Source organism: Actinia tenebrosa, unplaced genomic scaffold, assembly GCF_029948245.1.
Source record: "Actinia tenebrosa isolate PJP-AT-01 unplaced genomic scaffold, QUT_ActTen_1.0 PGA_scaffold0__85_contigs__length_37466705, whole genome shotgun sequence".
Taxonomy (NCBI): domain Eukaryota; kingdom Metazoa; phylum Cnidaria; class Anthozoa; order Actiniaria; family Actiniidae; genus Actinia; species Actinia tenebrosa.
Genome location: NW_028292569.1, coordinates 2466467 through 2486323, shown reverse-complemented (window position 1 = coordinate 2486323; position 19857 = coordinate 2466467). Strand labels below are relative to the sequence as shown.

Below are 19857 nucleotides of genomic sequence, written 5' to 3'. Positions count from 1 at the left end.
GTTCTAATTTGTGTAGTACTCGGTTTCCCATCCTGGTTTGTACTAGCGATTTGTGCTAGTGCACATTCCCTATTGGAATGACTTTGTTGTTGATTTTGCTTTCTTATGAAATATAGTCCTCAAAAAGGACAAGCGCTAATTGGATGCGCAATAGCAAAGGTCCAGTAATAACTTAATCCTATCGATTTCGTATTTGCTTTAGCATTTGTCTACTTATTATTGTAGTCAAGAATAAAAGGTCAACCACAGCCAATTCATCATCAGCAGAAAGAACTCCTCGCTCTGAAGCAAACAAAATGCCTCACTTCTAAATTTATCTTCTGAAGGTGTTTTGCATGAAAACCTGCTTTATAGAATCTTCTCATATTTACAAGATAATTATGAATATTTACCAAGTGGGAACTATTCATATTTGCTCCCTTTGTGTCCTCGCTATGTTATTTGTACTTCCGCCTGGAGGTAAGTCACTTTCGTTGTATAAATGTAATTTCCAAAATTTTTGATTTTCATTTAACAAAGGAAAATGAGCAAACATTTCATTATCGATCCGTTTTTGCTATTACAAGGCTTCAATCATTGTCCAATAGTAGCGTGATTAGTGCATCTTGAACCAGTGTATATTTGAAATTTTGAAAATATTACCTGAAGTATACCAAGGCTTTCATCTATTTTATTTATTCCAGTAGGTGTTTTAGCTCGTAGTGATTTTGCGTAGTCCAAGAAAACTCCAATTAATGTATCCTGCCATTATTTAATTTATGCTTTTTAGCTTCGCCATAAGTGGTCATCATATAAGCCTTCGCTGGGATACCAGTGAATGGAACTCATGTTTGCAGGCAATACTTTATCAAGTATACACGTGCATGTTAAGGCCATTTGGATTTTTTAATTCTCATGCAAATGATTATGACTATAAAGCCAGGAGTATTGCTCCTTAATATATATATAAAAAAACAATTTGCTTGTCTGATTGTTATTTTTGTTTCTTAATATTTTTTGGCAATCTAGTACTTGGTGGTACAAACCCTCTTATAAAAAACGTTGGTCAAGACGTCGTTTTCATGTGGAACAGATCCAGAGAAAGCATTGACGAAGTCAGATGGGGATTTGAAAAGAACGGTATGATAAAACCACAGCTCATTTACATCAATAGATTTACAAACGTTCCTATCCTTAGCAGTGACTTGGATACCCCAGCTGCATCTAAATATAAAGGGCGGGTTCATTACGTTGGAAACTTGACTGCTGGTCGTGCTTGGTTCAAGATAACGAACCTTACAATCGGTGATGCCGATGAATATGTTGTTAGCATCCTAGAAGGAGTTATTCACACTACATATAAAATGATTCTTGTTGTGGCTGGTAAGTATGTACTTAGAAACATGGTCATTTTTGCGTGACATCAATAACAAAGAAAGGGAATGGACTGATTGTGCTGGAGTGGCTGGCTAACTGCCAGGTTTGACAAAAAGGTAGACAGATGGATGGATAAATATATTGTTTATTTTGATGAAAAGTAACTACAGCTTTATATCCACTTTTCTGACTAAATTTCATATATAGTAAATCCCACGTTTCATGCAAAACCACCTCAAACACAAAGCATAACTGAAGGTCAGGATTTAAGGATACCTTGTATCGCTATTGGTCCACCAACGCCTCTTATTACGTGGATACAAAAAGTACCCTATGTAATCAAGGGTACAGGAACAGGAAGTGCTACGCTGAGGATATCGAACATTAGAAGAGACCAAAATGGGACGTATGAGTGTCAGGCCAGCAACAACCCAAATGAGAATCCAGTCACTGCACAGACTGGTGTGTCTGTTTATTGTAAGTGTTATAAACCTAATGTGTTGTTGCTAAAGAATGACCATAAATTCCCATTTTATGGTTGTTTATATATTTTTCCACTTATTTTATACGGTCACTTGCTTTGTTATATTTGTTATGTCATTTTATTTTTACATTTTGTTTGTTTTGTAAAATAAGATTATGTATTTAGTAACAATATTTTACATAATTAGTTATTCTAAGCTAAACCAAATAGGAACAAACACTGCACACCTAACAAAAGCAAACATTATTGATCTTACTAAAGGAAGCTAATTTTAAAAACAGACATATAATATATAAACATCTTTAATTGTTAATCGTAGATCCTCCTCAAAGCAGTATTACTCCTCGAAGTGTTACAATTAAACAAGGTCACGTGATCGTACTCAGCTGTACAGCAGATGGTTATCCACCACCATCTATATCATGGACGAAGGCCGATGGTTTCATCAAAGCTGGTCACACAGTATCTTGGGGAACACTTAGAATACCTGATGCTATCAAAACAGACGCTGGCAAGTACATATGTACAGCAAAGAACACTTATGACAGCATGGAACACATTGACAATGCAACCGCAACTGTGATAGTAAAATGTAAGTATGACTAAACTGAATTTCATGAAGACATAGAATATAGATAAGTTATAGTGCTTGGGAACGAGGTTATTCCGGGCGAAAGCCCTTGGAATTAAACTGAATTTCAGTTTAGTTGTCCTCAATGTATCTTTTGATACGGATACGTTTGAGTTAAATCTGTTGTATGTTTTTAGCACCCATAAAATGGGAGTTAAAAATGTATACTTTGAAAATGCATGCAACATATTGATATCATCAGAAAAGACGTTGACTACTCTTAAACTATAGAACTAAACATTGTATTTGCAACTCTTGATTTACACTTCTGCGTACTCCACACAATAGGTATACATTTATGATTGGTTATCTTTAGTTTTTTCTTCATTATTGTAATATATGCATATTATTCAATACTTACAGACCAGGCTTCAATTATTCATGACAAGCTTCTAAATAGAACGGTGAACGAGAGCGACTCCCTGAGTATGAAGTGTGATGCAGATGGAAACCCACCACCAACCGTGAAATGGAAGACACCAACAGGATCTGTCCACAATGGGAATGTCTACAACATCCCGACAGTCAGAAGATCACATGCAGGGGCATACATGTGTACAGCTGGTAACGGGATAGGAAGAGAAGCAATGGTCATTATACACGTTACCGTACAGTGTAAGTGACATACTTTAGGCTTTTCAATTCAATAAGGTCATTATTTTTTTAAATACTATTTTCCTCGACTGGCGTTCTTCAGACAAACCAGCGATAAAGACTTCAGCGTCTTCTCTAGCTTCAAAAACTTGGAATGGTAACAGTATTCGTCTCAGATGTCTTACAACTGGTTTACCTTCACCACGGATATCATGGTACAAACCAACAAATCAGCAGATCAATACAGGTGTCAATTTTGTACCTGGGGGTAGTGAGGTAACAGTGATGACAACTGCTGACCAAGGGGACTATGGACAGTACAAGTGTCGGGCAACAAACATCCTGGGAAGTGCTGAACATGTTATCAATGTTACTCAACTGTGTAAGTATAAATATACTAAGCATACGGCTTACTTTCAAATGGATTAGTCAGGAATTTACTTTAAAAACGTCTGTAAGGATATGTTCTAGTTACCGCTGTTGCTTAGTAAACTACATATATATCACTCATGCAGTTCCCCCAGGTCCTGTTACCATAACGATAGACAATGAAGAAGCATCATCCATAACTGTAAGATGGACCAGACCTGCCGATAACGGTGGAAGTCCTGTTACTGGTTACTTACTGGAAGTCAGTACCAAGTCCCCAGTGATCACAGTGAACACCCATGCTGTTATAACAAGACTGAAAGCAAACACACAATACACGGTCAAAGTGTACTCACAGAATGCTGTTGGGTATGGAGTACTAGCTGCAAAAGTTGTAAGAACAAGGAAAATAGGTAAATCTATATATGTCCATAAGGTGATAAGGTGATTTTAGTCAACTAGAGGCTTCCTGGACGCAAAAATCTCTCTTACCTGAAATGTCATCTCTTTTACTGCAATAATATCGTATGCCATTAATATTTATTAAATTGCATGTAAATCTACCACGTTTGGTGTTGTCATTCGATGGCTCTGAACATACGTTTTCTTATGTTAAGGTAAACCAGCAGTCCCAGAGCTGCTTGCAGCTCTTCTCGAAGCCACAGAATCCAAACTCTCAGTCGTTTTGAGATGGGAAGAGCCGGATGACAATGGTTGCAACATAACAAGGTACATAATCTACATGAAGGAAGTGACAAGGAGAGCTGAGTGGATAAAATATTATGACCTCAAGCATCCAAATCGACTTGTGTATAGGATAACAAAGAACATTGCTTATGGTAAAACATACATGTTTATGGTAACTGCATGGAACAAATATGGAGAAAGTGTGAGGGATGAAGGAAGTGCCAAGACTATAAATACTACAGCAGACAAGGCAATGGCTACTAATGGTCTGTATGAGGAAATACCAATTTATAATTAATAGAGTTATATATATATCATAGTATCTCTTTCTTTCTACCTCTCCCTTCCTTTCTTTTTGTACTACTAGCAATCAAGACATCCTCAGAAGATGAATCAAAAGCAAGTACGTATAAGAGATGCAAGCATAGTAAATAACTGTAACATAACTGCATTTGTTTAATCTATATTTGCACTTCGCCCGTGATATACACTTGCCTTGGTTCCAAATAAAACATTAACAAACAAACAAACAAAAAATAAAAAATAAATAAATAAATAAATAAATAACAATAGAAACGAGGTTATACACAATTAAGCTGAATTCGTTTGCCAGACTTCTGCTTTTATTGTACTTTAAGGAAATGTATTCCCATGTTCGAAGACTCTTCTAAGTACAAGTCAAATGCTTTATTTCTTTTGCGCAACGCAACTAAAATATCAACAAAGTAAACATTGGAATTGTTTGCTTTTATCATTAGCCATCATTTATTGTCATGTATCAAAAATGCCTTGTTTGCTTTTGTGCTTATTGATCATATCTACTCTATCTACCAGGTTCTATATTTCTTGGAGTCATCATTGCTTTCCTTGTTCTCTCTCTTTGTTTTAATGTGCTTCAGTTTCTTTATCTCAGAAGAAGAATACAACTGAACAGTAAGTTGCTAAGTTATTACGCTATTACAATGACGACAATTAATAATTTAATTAAATTAATTAAATTAATATTATTAATTAATTAAATTAAATTAATCTTATTAATTAATTTAATTTAATTAATCTTATTAATTAATTTAATTAAATTGATTAAATTAATCTTACTAATTAATTTAATTAAATTAATAATTTTATTATTTCTATAGCGCGATTTTCCATGGCAAAATGATCAATGCAATTACATGGATGGTATCTTTGGTTTGATGTGTGAAATAGAAATCAGGCTTTTACCAGTGCTGACGTTTTAACAATTCTTTTAAATATGTTTTTTAGGTCGAAACAAAAATCGATGCCAAAAGAGGTAAGTTCATGTCTTGAAACGAAAAAACATTGCATGCGATGTTATTATACTTAAATAGCTTGTTAGCTGTTGGCGTCAATGCAGCAAAACAGCGTTTTTGACACGTTTTTTTAAGGCTATGTAGAAATATATTGATCATAAATTTTTCCCTGCATATCAAGGAAAATAGCGTCGAAGAAAGATACTGCTGGAGGAAGTTATGAAGTAAGTCATTTTTTAATAAAAAGTTTAAAAGTTGTTTGAACCCCCCCCCCCCCCCCCCAAACCTCCATTTTATTTTTCTAATTTGTATGAAGTTATTCATTTATTCATTTGCTTTCTTATATTGCTTAGAACGACTTTGAACTGGAAGACAAGACGACGTCAGTACCAAACGCATCGCCTGTACAGCAACCTGTCCAAACTGGACCAGAATATGAAACCATTCAGGAGTCAAATCCCAAGGAAGCCTGCTCTTCTGATGAAACCAGTAATTATCAGGAGCTCAATCTGTTGCCAAACACTTCTTTTAAAGGGACACATAGACCGGTGTACGAACCCCTTCGTACAAGATCTGTGGATTCCTGTATACAGCATGATAATGATAGAGAGCAACACCCGTATGAACCACTGAATATTAAGGACCAAAACTCTCTTTATCAATCCCTGCAGACCAATAGCAGCGAATCTGCCATAAAATGATGAGATTGGGAATATTCAGTATTGACAAAAACCTACTCTTTTTAGTCTTTGCCAAAACCTAAAGGTTTACAGTGATATATGCTTCGAATTACATACGATAGGCCCTTTGCAGCTCAGTAATCACGTGGTGATTAATTCACTGAGAGCAAATGAATGAACATCTTGCTTCCCATTGGTGAAATATACTGGTCAGCAAATAAGATTTCTACAATTTCTAGATGTACGAATTTCTCTTAGCAAAGAGGAACAAAGGCGGATCCAGGAGGGGGGCAAAGGGGAAGCACCTCATCGGCAGAAAAACAAAGCAAAACAAAACTGAAGAATTAGATGCTTTTTATTGTTTTCCGTTGTGTTGAGGGAAGAAACTAGCCCCCTCCTAAACTCAATTAGCCCCCCCCCCCCCTCCCACATAAAATTTTAGCTGGATCCACCCTTAGTAGTTCCCTATGCCTCTTTTCAAAGCACCTGTCATTCCCTTGATCAGTACTTATTTCTTTGATCTTCGGTAATTCCTAAAAGGAGAGAATAAATACGAATTTGACACTAACAAGAAGTTGTAGTTTGCAATTCCATAGGTATTTCACAGATAAACATAGAAACCTGAAAAGTGAGGTTCCGCCCACTAAACGTCTCATCTTCGTCGTTGTCTCTGTCTTAATAGTGTTCATACCCTTTTGAAAATCTCATACACACTGCACCCTACGAAAACTTTTAGATTATCCCGTGTGTTCTGGCGCTCTTTTTATGGACTTAGGTAAGGGTTTTACTCCAAATGTCTATCGCATAGCGCTCTATAGGAAATAAATGATAGCAATACGTGTTGTGCGTTACATTTGTCACCCTTTAAATCACATACTCATGTTTGCTCTACCAGTAATCTATAAAGGGATCAAGCATAGAGGTCAATCACATCCAAATAATGATCAGCATAAATAACTTCTCGTTATGAATCAGCTTGGCTAGCTGGGGTCACTACTGAATTTACCTTCTTGACCTAATTCAGTTTATTTTAAGTACTCCAGAAGACTTACAAGATGATCATGAAACTTTCCCTCATACGAATTATTAGCATTCGTAGTTTCTGTGTATTCAGTGTATTGCTTTTACTTCCTCCTGAAGGTAAGATAGTTCGCCATATTTCGTACTGATAATATTTCGTTTTTAAACCACAGATCGAACATGTGCTTGTAAAAAGCAAAACTATTACATCCAATTAAAACGTTATTTTAGGACAATAGCAATGTACGGATTTTTATTTTAGTCACTTTAGCTAAACAAGATGGTCCAATAACCGCCTGTTAAAGTTCATTTTAACGCGTACTATAATCAGCTAATTATATTAAAATTAAAATAATTTGATATATGCGTAATATGCGTAAGGTTTAAAAAAAAAACAAGTAAACTAGGAAAATAAAATAAATTTATATGCGATTTTCAAAATGCATAACTATATTTTTATTTCTTTTACATATAAGACAAATACGGATCATTTATATAAATTATGATAATATTGTAAATATTTGTACAAAAGTACACAGATATATGACCCATATTTAACTTAACGCAATGTTATGCGGTTGTGGAGAAGATGTAGGAGAATGGGGAATAAAGCGACATTTATCGTAATATAATTCAATTTTCATTTCACTCATCTATAGGAAATTTCTTCGTACGTAATGTAGGCCAAGATGCCATTTTCATGTTGAACAGAACAAGTGGAAGCATCTTTGAAGCCCAATGGGGATTCTTTGATAGTGGCTTCATTAGACCATCTTTCATTTATATCAACAAATTCACCAATCGTCCTATTCATAGTAATGACTTGGATACTCCATCTGCGTCAAGATATAAAGGAAGAGTCTATTGGGTTGGAGATTTGAATGCTGGTCGTGCTTGGTTCAAGATAACAAATATCAACATCAATGACACCAACGAGTATGTTGTCAGACTACAAGATGGCAATGCTGTTGATACGATATATAGGATTAATCTGATTGTGGCAGGTAGAGATTTCTTACATTAGATATTTTTATTGACTAAGGAAGTGCAGCCATTTTGGAAAGATATACAATCAAATAAATATTCCTATACAGTAATGTACAGTATTGACGTGTATACATTAAAGATCAAAAGGAGCTGCTATTACTTTGCTAAATATACAATCCGGGGATCCAAAAATTGAAGCGTATGCACATAACCTTAAAATTATACCATGATATAATATTCATATCATAAAAATATTCTTCCCAATTCAGCACCATTACAAATTTTAATCTTCAGTTTCCGCAAGTTTAAAAGATTGGATGTTTTCTGGCATTTAAGCCATGCACTAGTCATTGTTTGATTTTTACATCATTATTTGTCTGGTTTGTTGGTAAATATACTTACAAGGGATGTTTTGCTGTTTAGCTCCACTTCAATTCAATCCACATCCACCTCATGAAAAGAACATAGGAGAAGGACAAGAGCTAAGAGTGCCTTGTACTGCTGTTGGTCCACCAACGCCTAATATCACGTGGATACAGGTAATAAGTCACGTGACCAAGAGTACAGGAACAGGAAGTGCTACACTGATGATACCAAACATTAGAAGAGAACAGAATGGGACGTATGAGTGTCAGGCCAGAAACAATCCGAATGAGAGACCAGTCACTGCACAGACTGTTGTTTCGGTGTATTGTGAGTATGAAACAAGGGAATAATTTTGATTGCACTAGTGATTGGTTTTCTTTTTCTTTGTTTCTTTATTTTTTTATTCTTTTATTTTTTATTTTTTTAAATGTTATATTTCCTTTCCTTCTCCTTTGTTTTGTTTTATCCTATCCAATAGAGTAAGTTATTATATTATTTATACTTCACAGATCCTCCAAATATCACTACCACTTTCACTACCAAGACAGTTGTACAAAGTGATGAGATCGTACTTACCTGTACAGCAGATAGTTATCCACCACCATCCATATCATGGACGAAGGTTGATGGTGTCATCAAAGATAGTCACACAGTAGCTGGGGGAACACTTAGAATACCTGATGCTATCAAAACAGATGCTGGCAAGTACAAATGTACAGCAAAGAATACCTATGACAACAGGGAACACACTAACAGTGCAACTGCAACTGTGATAGTAAAATGTAAGTAACCATGATGAATTTCTGTTGGCTAAACCTTGAATTAGGCCAAATTATCACAATGAAATTGTCCTTTTGGGGCAATTAGTCACAATCTTAATAATTAACTATTAAATGCGATATATATTTTTAATGAGTCCATTATTTCTTTATCAGACCAGCCATCAATCATAAATCAGTTTCTAAATAAAACAGCGAATGAGAGCGACTCCCTGAGAATAAAGTGTGATGCAGATGGTTACCCACCACCAACCATCAAATGGAAGACACCAACAGGATCTGTCCACAATGGGAATGTCTACAACATCCCGTCAGTCAGCAGATCACATGCAGGGACATACACGTGTACAGCTAGTAACGTGATAGGAAGAGAAGCAATGGCCAGTATACAAGTTAATGTGCAATGTAAGACAAATACAAACACGATTATACTTATAATGTCTTATTTTCATAAACCATTTATTGAAAATAAAATGTTTGCTTGATGACAGACAAACCTGTTATTGATGATTATCAGTCTTCTTCAAAATCCAATTCATGGAATGGTAACAGTATTCGACTCAGATGTTTTGCAAATGGTTTACCTACTCCACGGATATCATGGTACAAACCAACAAATCAACAGATCACCACAGGTGTCAACATTGTACCCGAGGGTAGTGAGGTGACAGTATTGACAACTGCTGATCAAGGGGACTATGGACAGTACAAGTGTCGAGCAACAAACATCCTGGGAAGTGATGAACACGTCATAAATGTTACTCGTCTTTGTAAGTATAAATTTTGTCATGCAAGTAAAGCTATATAATTTAGTAATTCCATCACCCAAAAGCATTTGACCCATATTCCAATAAAACGAGCCACGCGTTCTTCCATTAGACGCCTGAAAACCAACCAAAACGATAATTCTTGCCACTCAACCATACATTTCTTTGTAATTTATAGTGTTTTCAAAAACATTTTGCTCCCAAAATATTGAACATATTATTTTCAGTAGTTACTAAGAAAGACATTCTCTTTTGATTTCTGGAGTCGGTTTGCTTGTAGCTTGAAACTTTTTTATGCTAATGAGAAGAAAACGTAAACAAAGATGGGCCTATACCGCTGTGTTCCATGATTCCAGACTCATTTACTCGATTTGAGCACGATATCGTAAATTATCAAGACCTCGGCTGTTTTATCCGCCTCAGGGGCTCGATCACCAAAACTTCAAGAAAAAACTACGTATATTTTACCTATTGTAAACTTATGTTTTGCTAATGAAGATTTGTCGAATTGCTCATCCAGTTACCCCAGGTCCTGTTACTATAACAATAACCGACATTGAAGCATCATCAGCAATTGTGAGATGGACCAAACCTGCTGATGGTGGTGGAAGTCCTGTCACTGCTTACTTACTGGAAACTGATTCCCATATCTTCGTAAGGACAATTGACGCGTACACCGTACTAACAGGCTTGAAGAAGGACACTCAGTATAGGGTTACAGTATATGCTAAGAACCTTATTGGTTATGGAGTGTCATCTACTAAGATTTTCACTACCGATAAAACAGGTAAAAATAATTTAGCTGATAAACAATTTGTGGAAGTCGGAGGAAGACCCGATTAAAAATCCACTAATAAAGGGAGAGCTAACAAGATCTAACATATTTTGATCTAAATCTGAATATTATACATTGTTCTGCATTAAGGTAAGCCAGACATTCCAGAACTATTGACAGCCCTACTCATACAAACGGCATCCAAAATGAAAGTGCTACTAAGGTGGAAAAAACCTGATGACAATGGAGCAACGATATTACGCTACACTATCTACATGAAAGAAGAAAGCAAACAATCTGACTGGAAAAAGATAGAGGACGTCAGAGATTATCTTCTACTAGAATACATCGTGGGAACGACAATAAAATATGGAAAGACATACAAGTTTACAGTTACTGCATGGAATAAATATGGAGAAAGTATAATGGATGAACGTAATGTCGAGACTGTAAATACTACAACAGATAAGACTGCATATGGCAGTGGTATGTACATGGTGTTATCATTTAGTACGAGATATTTCCTTATGGGCGCATTCAATGTTTTGGCGGGTCAAAGAAATTATTTCCAATAATATCATAAAGAATCGTTTATGTATTTTTTAACTTAAGAACTGTTTTGCTTATTAGGTAAATCATTTATTAGCTGTACAAAAGAAGGTTCGAAGTACAGTAAGTCTTGAGAAATACTTTTTTATAGACAGGAAAAACTCAACTCGCAATGATAACCATAAATTCAACTTATTACATTATTCATCATTTATTGTTCAAATTTGGAAAGAATGATAAGTTATTTGTACACAATAACTCAAATAATGACAACTATTATGATAAATTTAAATTTTTAATTTCTCACTATATTTATTGTTTTTCTTTTACTAGTCACCACTGTTCTTGGAGTCATTATCGCAATTCTCTTTCTCTCTCTTGGTTTGAATTTACTTCAATTTATTTGGTCGAGAAAAAATGCCAGATTACATTGTAAGTGTGCGTTAATCCTGGGACCAAATCTCGTCTTTGCAACTGTAGGTACTTACATTTTTTCCATGAGTAATTGACAAGTAATGGTCCTTTTTCGTTTCACGGAGCATGTGATTTTTTACTGTTATTTCCAGCACTAGCCAAGGCTCAAAACCGTCTGTTGACGCCAGTTTATTAATGCAAAGTTTCCATTTACCCATACAATAAACTACACCGAATTTCACTCCATTTGTGTAAACAACATGATATTATTAACATAAAAGGGGTTGTCAAATAGAACTCATTTGGCTTTTTTATCATTATTATACTCACTTGTATGTTTTCTTTGTTAACATTTCAGGTGGAAAACAAAAACAACTTAACCAGAGGTAAAACTGATAAGAAACTGATAAAAATTTGTACATATATATATACACACACAAGTCTTTATAATAATTGCTTTATTGTCATATTATTGTTTCTTTGCAGGACCAAAAAATCACCTAATGAGGAGATCTACGATGTAAGTGAATACCATCTCATTAACCCTATATAGGTATTTTTAGCATCTCTGAAGCTTTCAGGGAAGGTGGAAATTGATTTACTTTACAATTTTTTTTTATTTCTTTAAGAACGATCTTGAGATGGATGACAAGGTGGTCACTATTTCCGCTGTCACAACATCATTTCCACAGCCACCTTGCAACACAGTACCAGAATATGAAACGATACAACAGCTAAATGAGATTGCAAGTTCTCAAGACGAAATTCCGCTCGGCCACCCCAGGCATTATGAGGGTCTCAATCTTCCAGATACCTCTGAAAGAGGGGTTCATGGACCTGTGTACGAGCCACTTCGAACAAGATCCGTGGACCCCAATGTGCGGCTTGATAATAATAACGAGCAACACCCATATGAACCCCTGAATATAAGAAACCAAAACTCTACTTATCAGTCCCTGCAGGTTAATGGCAGGGAATCTAACACATAACTTTAAGCTCGAGGATATTCAGTTCAGTGTTCTATTTTTAAGCTTTTTCTTTATAATTAAAAGGTGTCAATACACGATGTTGAATGAGTGCAGTCCTCGAAGCACATTTCTAATAATGTATAAAAATGTTGTCTGTTTAGTACAGTAAAGACCATTGTCGTTTCAAAAGAGCATCAGAAGAAATGAATACAACCGGGCTTTTATGGGAAAAAATATTTAGAACACTTCCAAACTCCTACCCCTGCTCCCCCCCCATATTTTTGTTCATGTAATAGTATGGACTGCAAAGGTGACTATTGAATGACTATTCCCGCTTATTATATGGCAAGGTAATTTCACGCGCTTTGATTGGTCAATTTGCGGTCCATAACTTACGGTACGGACCGAAAAATGAAATGGTTCACTGAGTGTACGTACTTATGATCTTTTAAAACATTCAAATCTTTATCAAGAAAATATATTTCTGGATGAAAATCGTCGGAAAACCTTCAATAAATGATTAAAGATAACTGAAAGTCACTGGCATTTAATGTAAAACTTATCAAACAAGCGACAACTCTTTCATACAAGCGAAACTCTTTCGATCAAGGCTCTACACGGCACTAGTTGAGCGATTTTGTACGACTAGAAAAAACTAGAAAAACTAACTATGCTAAAGCTAAAACTATGTCAAACTACGAACTAAGGGGTGGTAAACAGCGGCTAATTCAGTAAATGAAATAAAGATAGGTTTACCGTAGAATTAACGTAAATTTGTTATTTCAGTGAGCTAACAACGTCCAGTTTGAACTTATCTGAATCGATCGGGTGAAGAAGCCAGTAGTTTCTCTCTTAAACGTTTTAAGCAGTTTTCTAGGCTCATCCGCTCTTGAAGTTTGTCCATATTTCAGTAATATTTTACCCCCACTTGAATTTGAATGTATTTTTAGACAGGAGAGTTGGCAGTACCTTTTTTAATTGAGTCGAAAGTGTGCCTTTCTCATTCATTTCTGGAGACAGTTTTTGAGTTTTTTTCTCAATAAAAGGCAGGAAAACAAGCGGAAGGCTGTAGTATTTTTCTTCTTGGTTGTGAATATCTTGAAGTTTGAAGTACGACAGTTTTCTTCTCAATCTCAGAGTTCTTGAGGTCTTCTTTTGATGCCTTTTTTGCTTTGTATTTATATGTTACGCAAAATAAAGCCTCACTTTTGTTAACTAGTATTTCAGAAAACTTTGAACTTTAGCTAAATTCTTTCAAAGTAAACTAAAACTTCGCCTTTTGAACGCCTCAAACACTATATGACTTTTGGCACGTACAGGAAGCCCTTCCAATGCAGTTCTCGTTTGACATGCGCTGTCAACTTTACTTTTTGTTGCTTCGCCTCTTTTTGATCTCAATGCCTTGCCATATAATAAATATCTTATTAACCTCGTTTGCTCGGTCCGTACCGTAAGTTATGGATCCTCGTTTTTTCCACTTTTTTATGGCCCGCGCGCTACGCGCTTGGGCCATAAGGCAGTGGAAAAAACTCGGTCCATAACTTACGGTACGGACCTCGCACTCGGTTAATAAGAGCTATATATTCTTTTTTAGACTACTTTACAATAGTAATCATTAGAGTACATTCTTGTGCCTCTTACTGAAAGGAATTGTTAAGGACAGTTTAGACGGTACGATTTTCGCCTAAAACTATCATATACAACACGCTCGCGTCTGTCGTAGGCGAGTTGTAGGCTTGATTTACACGCTACGACTCGAGTTGTAGGATGGCGCGAGCGTGTTGTATACGATAGTTGTAGCCGAAAATCGTACCGTCTAAACCGGTCTTTAGTAAAAGAACGAAACAACCATAATCAAGGTACATATATTTCACTTTCAAATTGCACCAAAGCTTTAATTATAAAATGTTGATTACAAAACTTGTTAAAAAATAAATAAAATACAACCTGAGACTATAATCGATAATGAACTTAAAATATTAAGATAAGAAGGAAAAGGAAAAACAATGAAAATAAATGTCATTTGGGCTACCTGTGTTGACTCTGAAACATACCTCATGTTTGCGTTACCAGTAGTCGACATAAAGCGATCAAGCATAAAAGGTCAACCACAGCCACTGAATAACCATCAGCACAAAAATCTTCTCTATCTGAAGGGACATAGCTCTCTAACAACTTTATCTTCAGAGTATTCTTTATAAAAAAGGATTCAAGAAAAACTGGCAATTTTTCAGGATAATCCAATAACGAACTCTCAAATGTATACTTTTGTAATTCTTAGTGTATTGCTTTTATTTCCGCTTAGAGGTAGATAATTATTTTCTAGTATATTTTCAATGTTAATTTTGCGACGCTTAAAAATTTAAATGTTGACAGCAGAGTTGATTTTTTTACCATTAATAACAGAACGTTATTTTTTCCTCCAAGATGAATCATCATTATATTATTGCCTTTTATTTAATGGCATTTCTTTCTAAAATTATGGATGTCCAAAAAGTGTAAATAATCATTATAATATGTATTGATTTATAATTATAATTATTTTTAGTAACTATGAATATTTCGTAACTGTTCTTTTTTTATATTTTTACAGTGATCTGCGGCATACAAATACCTGGTAATGTCGTAAAGAATGTCGGTCAAGATGTAGTCTTTATGTGCAACGCTACAAATGGTAATAGTGTCTTATCTTCGACATGGGGCTTGCTTGGTCCTGACGATAAGTCTATTATACCGCAGTTTATATACATAAGCACTAGGACAAGTGGCCCAGTTCTTAGTAATGATTTGGACAGCACAGCTGTAATGTACAAGGGAAGAGTGAGCTGGGTTGGTGATTTGAGTGCAGGACATGCTTGGTTCAATATAGCGAACCTCACCATCCAGGATACGAACACGTATGTTACAGCAATACGAGAACAAGGGCAGAGTGAGTCATTTCAATACTCCATACATTTGACGGTTGCTGGTAGGTAAAATAACGAAAGAAATGTTTTTAATTTTTTAATTTTTATTTTTTTATTTTTTATTTTTTAACAAAATTACTTGATTTGATAAAACTCAGGCCGCAAAATTGAAATCTTGTGCAGTTCCTCCTCAGTTCAAACTACAACCACCTCAGAGAAAAATCATAGCAGAAGGCCAGGAATTGAATTTAACTTGCACTGCTGTTGGTCCACCAATACCTAATATCACGTGGGTACAGGTAATAAGTCACGTGACAAAGAGTACAGGAACAGGAAGTGCTACACTGAGGATAACGAGCATTAGAAGAGATCAGAATGGGACGTATGAGTGTCAGGCCAGGAACAACCCAAATGAGAATCCAGTCATTGCACAATCTGTTGTAACTGTCTATTGTAAGTTGAAAATGAGCACTTATTTTTCTTGTTATTGTTGTCATTGTTCCTCTTGCTGTTGTAGTTGCTGCTGCTGTTGTTGATTTTGTTACTTTTGGTATAATGAAGGTATCCATACGTGTTGGATTGTGTTTGGGTTCGAGGTGTACATTTTTTAGCGATTTATTATTTCTCATATGTTCATTATCAGTCAAACCTGCTGTTGATGAGTTTCTGTCGACTTCAAAATCCAAATCATGGAATGGCAACAGTATTCATCTCAGATGTTTTGCAACTGGTTTACCTGCACCTCGGATATCATGGTACAAACCAACAAATCAGCAGATCACTTCAGGTGTCAAGAATGAACCCGGGGGTAGCGAGGTAACAGTACTGACAACAGGGGACCAAGGAGACTATGGACAGTACAAGTGTCGCGCAACAAACATCCTGGGAAGTGATGAACACGTCATAAAAGTTACTCGGCTAAGTAGGTTTTTATTTGTTTGTTTTTTGTTTTTGTTTTTTGTTTTTCCATAATAAAAAATAAATAAATAAATAAAACTTCAGCGCCGGCAACGGATGGACTCGAACAACCGTATGCTATTTGTTTTCACTGTATATCTTTCACGTTAGTCAACTTTGATAATGTATTGATCACTTGAAGTTCCCCCAGGTCCTGTTTCTTTAACAATAACCGATGTCGAAGCATCATCCGTAAAAGTTACATGGTACAAACCTTCTGATGATGGTGGACTTGTTGTCACTGGTTACTTACTGGAAGTCAGTACCAAGCCCCCAGTGATCACAGTGAATACCCATACTGTCACAACAGGGCTGAAAGCAAACACACAGTACACGGTCAAAGTGTATGCCAAGAATATTGTTGGATATGGAGTGGAGTCTTCCAAAGTTATCAGAACACAGAAAATAGGTAAATACAACAATAATATGAAAGAAAGAAGAAACTGTTTATTACCATATTATGAATTAAGATGATTTCAAATATATTGCCTGTTCAATAACAATACAATGTATGCATTGTCGTGACATATTTATGTATTTTGACATATTGCTACGCGATTATAGGTAAGCCAGCTTCCCCAAAACTAGTGATAGATTTCCTTGAACGGATGGAGTCCAAACTCTTAGTCATTTTGAGGTGGGAAGAGCCGGATGACAATGGCGGCAACATATCAAGGTACACAATCTACGTGAAGGAGGTCGCAAGGAAAGCTAATTGGACAAAGTATGATGATGTCACTGATTCAAAACGGCTTGAGTATAAAATAACAAAAGACATTGTTTATGGCAAGACATATATGTTTATGATAACGGCATGGAACAAATATGGAGAAAGTGCGAAGGATGAAGGAAATGCCAAGACTGTAAATACTACAGCAGACAAGGCAACGGCTACTAATGGTCTGTATGAGAAAATATTTAACAGCTCAAAAAACTTTAAACAGATCTTATTAATATGTTTTTCAATTGCATTGGCCAATATGAAGGAAGTAATGTTTATTCTTAGGATGGAGAATGATGGTTATAGAATGGGGTATTCCTAAATTATTTTCTTGCTTTCTTTTTGTATTAGCAAGTAAGTACTGCACTGAAAATGGATCAAAATCGTGTAAGTATAAAACAGTAACTAAAACGTAACATTCATGAAAACAAATATATATATATATATATATATATATATATATATAACAAAACAGAAAAACAGAAAAATAAGTACCAGTTAATGTAAAATCAAAATTAAGCTCACCACAAGAAAAATCACACGCACAACAGCAACATCCACAAAATAATAATTATTACTCATTTATTGTTCATTACGTTACTTATTATTACTTTTAACAAAACAATAAATAATTTTACATTTCCTGCATCAGGTATATGTTGAAATAAGTCTTAATCACTTTCCCATCAGGTTCTACAGTCCTTGGAGTCGTTATTGCGATTCTTGTTCTCTCTCTTGGTTTCAATTTACTACAGTTTGCGTATCAAAAAAGAAGAGTACTAATGAGCAGTAAGTTTGTTTGCTCTTTTCCTTAGCGTATTTTTACAATGCAATCGCATAGTAGCTGTGCGTGCCTCACTTTACGGTTTTACGGAAATAGTACGGAGCTAACCAGGCCATATTTACAAGAGTTGCCGGGTTTTTTTTTTTTTTTTTTTTTGTTGGTTTTTTTTTTTTTTTTTTTTTTTTCCTAAATTCTTGTATTATGTGTTTCCTCATTTTGTTCTCGTCATTTTTTTTTCCCTTTTTTTGCCCTTCTTTGTAGGTAGAAAACAAAGCCCAACCCAAAAGAGGTAATATTGTTGTGACGCATACATGGTTGACGTGTATTAAATTAATTAATTATATATTATATATTATATATATTGTATATATTTTGAGTGTTATAATGAAGTCTTTTTAGTTGCTGTGATAACGAAGTGATGATTTTCTTTCTTGTATTGAGGAATTTGTTTTCGAACTGTGCTATAAGTATAAAAATGTAGTTATCATATTTGTTTCCTTCATATTAAGAAAACCTCGGTCAAAGAAAGCTGTGGCTGAAGAAACCTACGAGGTACGTCACTCTCTCTCTCTCTCTCTCTCTCTCTATTTCTCCCTCTCTCTCTCTCTCTATTTCTCTCTCTCTCTCTCTCTCCCTCCCTCTCTCTCTCTCTCTCTCTCTCTCTCTCTTTTATTTTTTATTTTTTATTTGTCGTTGTTCGATATTTCCCCTTTTTTCACAATGAGTTAGAAGCTTTTGGGAACTTAAAAGCTTTTTTTCATTGTTTAGAATGACCTTGAATTGGAAGACAATACAGCATCAATGGTCACAGCATCACGTGCACAACAGCCTGTCCAAACTGGACCAGTATATGAAACAATCCAACAATCAAATTCTAACAAGGCAGGCTCTTCTGACAGTGCCAGTAATTATCAGGGACTCAATCTTTTTCCAAACACGTCTATTCAAGAGACATATGGACCACCATTGTACGAGCCCCTTGGTACAAGATCTGTGGAATCCAGTATGCAGCATAACGATAATAAGCAACACTCATATCAACCCCTGAATATCAAGGACCAAAACTCTACCTATCAATCCCTGCAGGCCAATAGCAGAGAGTCTGCCATTTAAAGATACGCTAGAAAATATTCAAGTAATTACATTCAAGTATTAAACGGCTCAGCCTATGAAATCTTAACCTTCCCAAAGAAGGCCTCTAATTACGCCTTACCTTATGAATAATCGCGTGTAAGAAACTATGTTACGAGAACAAACAACAAAAGCAACTACAAACAAAATCTAACGTATTATTGTAGTTTAGTTGCATGCACACTATATTGAATTCTCATTTACTACATAACAAAAAGCAAAGTTTAAACGTGCGTTTGAGGTTTGTTCCCGTGGATTTAACTCCCATGGCTCATTTATTATTATTTTTTATCTGTTTTCCTGTCTTCTGTTACCTTTATCAATTAAAAAAGTTGTACATAAATATTTTTAAATATTTATATTGTTTTAATTAAAATTAAAACTATATAAATATCAATTATTATTATTTTCTTATTAATTATTTTAATATGAAACATTTTATATAATCATTTAGAGCTTATTCTAGCAGTGGTCCTTACTTCTTAGTGACCGAAGAAATGAAATAGCTATAGTTGTAATGGAATGTTTCACTTATAGCGTTTGAATTTATAGCTTATCATTCTCACCTAAAAATAGTATAAAATATAAGAAAGGAAGAAAAAGGATAGAAAGAAAATAAAAAAATAAATAAAAAATACTATGAAAGATAAGCAAGGAA

General features: G+C 35.1%; 3 protein-coding genes across 4 annotated transcripts; all 3 read left to right on the top strand.

Annotated features, from left to right (window-relative positions):
• Positions 1-306: 306 nt before the first annotated feature.
• LOC148913224 (neural cell adhesion molecule 2-like) lies at positions 307-6481 on the top strand. 2 transcript variants are annotated; one of them, XM_089025694.1, is made up of 14 exons: positions 307-459; positions 1009-1362; positions 1564-1833; positions 2160-2432; positions 2835-3086; positions 3169-3447; positions 3581-3847; positions 4052-4163; positions 4251-4387; positions 4489-4524; positions 4956-5054; positions 5388-5415; positions 5577-5619; positions 5749-6481. In XM_089025694.1, exons 1-14 carry the CDS (start codon positions 336-338, stop codon positions 6094-6096), a joined length of 2622 nt encoding a protein of 873 aa, XP_088881820.1. In that variant the 5' UTR covers positions 307-335; the 3' UTR covers positions 6097-6481. The 2 variants fall into 2 exon arrangements, with proteins under 2 accessions (XP_088881820.1, XP_088881819.1); XM_089025693.1 differs by having other exon boundaries at positions 4052-4387.
• Positions 6482-7044: 563 nt separating this feature from the next.
• Positions 7045-18037, top strand: LOC148913223 (hemicentin-1-like). Its single transcript, XM_089026005.1, has 18 exons — positions 7045-7215; positions 7755-8099; positions 8506-8775; positions 8958-9230; positions 9384-9632; positions 9719-9997; positions 10515-10781; positions 10920-11255; positions 11400-11441; positions 12091-12118; positions 12219-12252; positions 12362-12701; positions 15294-15668; positions 15790-16059; positions 16250-16528; positions 16706-16972; positions 17128-17671; positions 17975-18037. The coding sequence occupies exons 1-17, from the start codon at positions 7131-7133 to the stop codon at positions 17604-17606; spliced, it is 4218 nt and encodes a 1405-aa protein (XP_088882131.1). The 5' UTR covers positions 7045-7130; the 3' UTR covers positions 17607-17671; positions 17975-18037.
• LOC148913222 (uncharacterized) lies at positions 17953-19242 on the top strand. Its single transcript, XM_089025750.1, has 4 exons — positions 17953-18073; positions 18330-18357; positions 18578-18620; positions 18837-19242. Exons 1-4 carry the CDS (start codon positions 18067-18069, stop codon positions 19179-19181), a joined length of 423 nt encoding a protein of 140 aa, XP_088881876.1. The 5' UTR covers positions 17953-18066; the 3' UTR covers positions 19182-19242.
• The last annotated feature ends 615 nt before the right edge of the window (positions 19243-19857 follow it).

Excerpts from the sequence above, each read along its gene's own strand:
- LOC148913223 (XM_089026005.1), top strand. The coding sequence starts at position 7,131 with ATGATCATGAAACTTTCCCTCATACGAATTATTAGCATTCGTAGTTTC. Across the intron at positions 9,231-9,383 it reads TGCAACTGTGATAGTAAAAT|ACCAGCCATCAATCATAAAT; the intron begins GTAAGTAACCAT and ends TTTCTTTATCAG. Across the intron at positions 12,702-15,293 it reads TCAGTCCCTGCAGGTTAATG|TGATCTGCGGCATACAAATA; the intron begins GCAGGGAATCTA and ends ATATTTTTACAG.
- LOC148913222 (XM_089025750.1), top strand. Across the intron at positions 18,358-18,577 it reads CAAAGCCCAACCCAAAAGAG|AAAACCTCGGTCAAAGAAAG; the intron begins GTAATATTGTTG and ends CTTCATATTAAG. Across the intron at positions 18,621-18,836 it reads TGGCTGAAGAAACCTACGAG|AATGACCTTGAATTGGAAGA; the intron begins GTACGTCACTCT and ends TTCATTGTTTAG.
- LOC148913224 (XM_089025693.1), top strand. The coding sequence starts at position 336 with ATGAAAACCTGCTTTATAGAATCTTCTCATATTTACAAGATAATTATG. Across the intron at positions 460-1,008 it reads ATTTGTACTTCCGCCTGGAG|TACTTGGTGGTACAAACCCT; the intron begins GTAAGTCACTTT and ends TTGGCAATCTAG. Across the intron at positions 1,363-1,563 it reads AATGATTCTTGTTGTGGCTG|TAAATCCCACGTTTCATGCA; the intron begins GTAAGTATGTAC and ends TTTCATATATAG.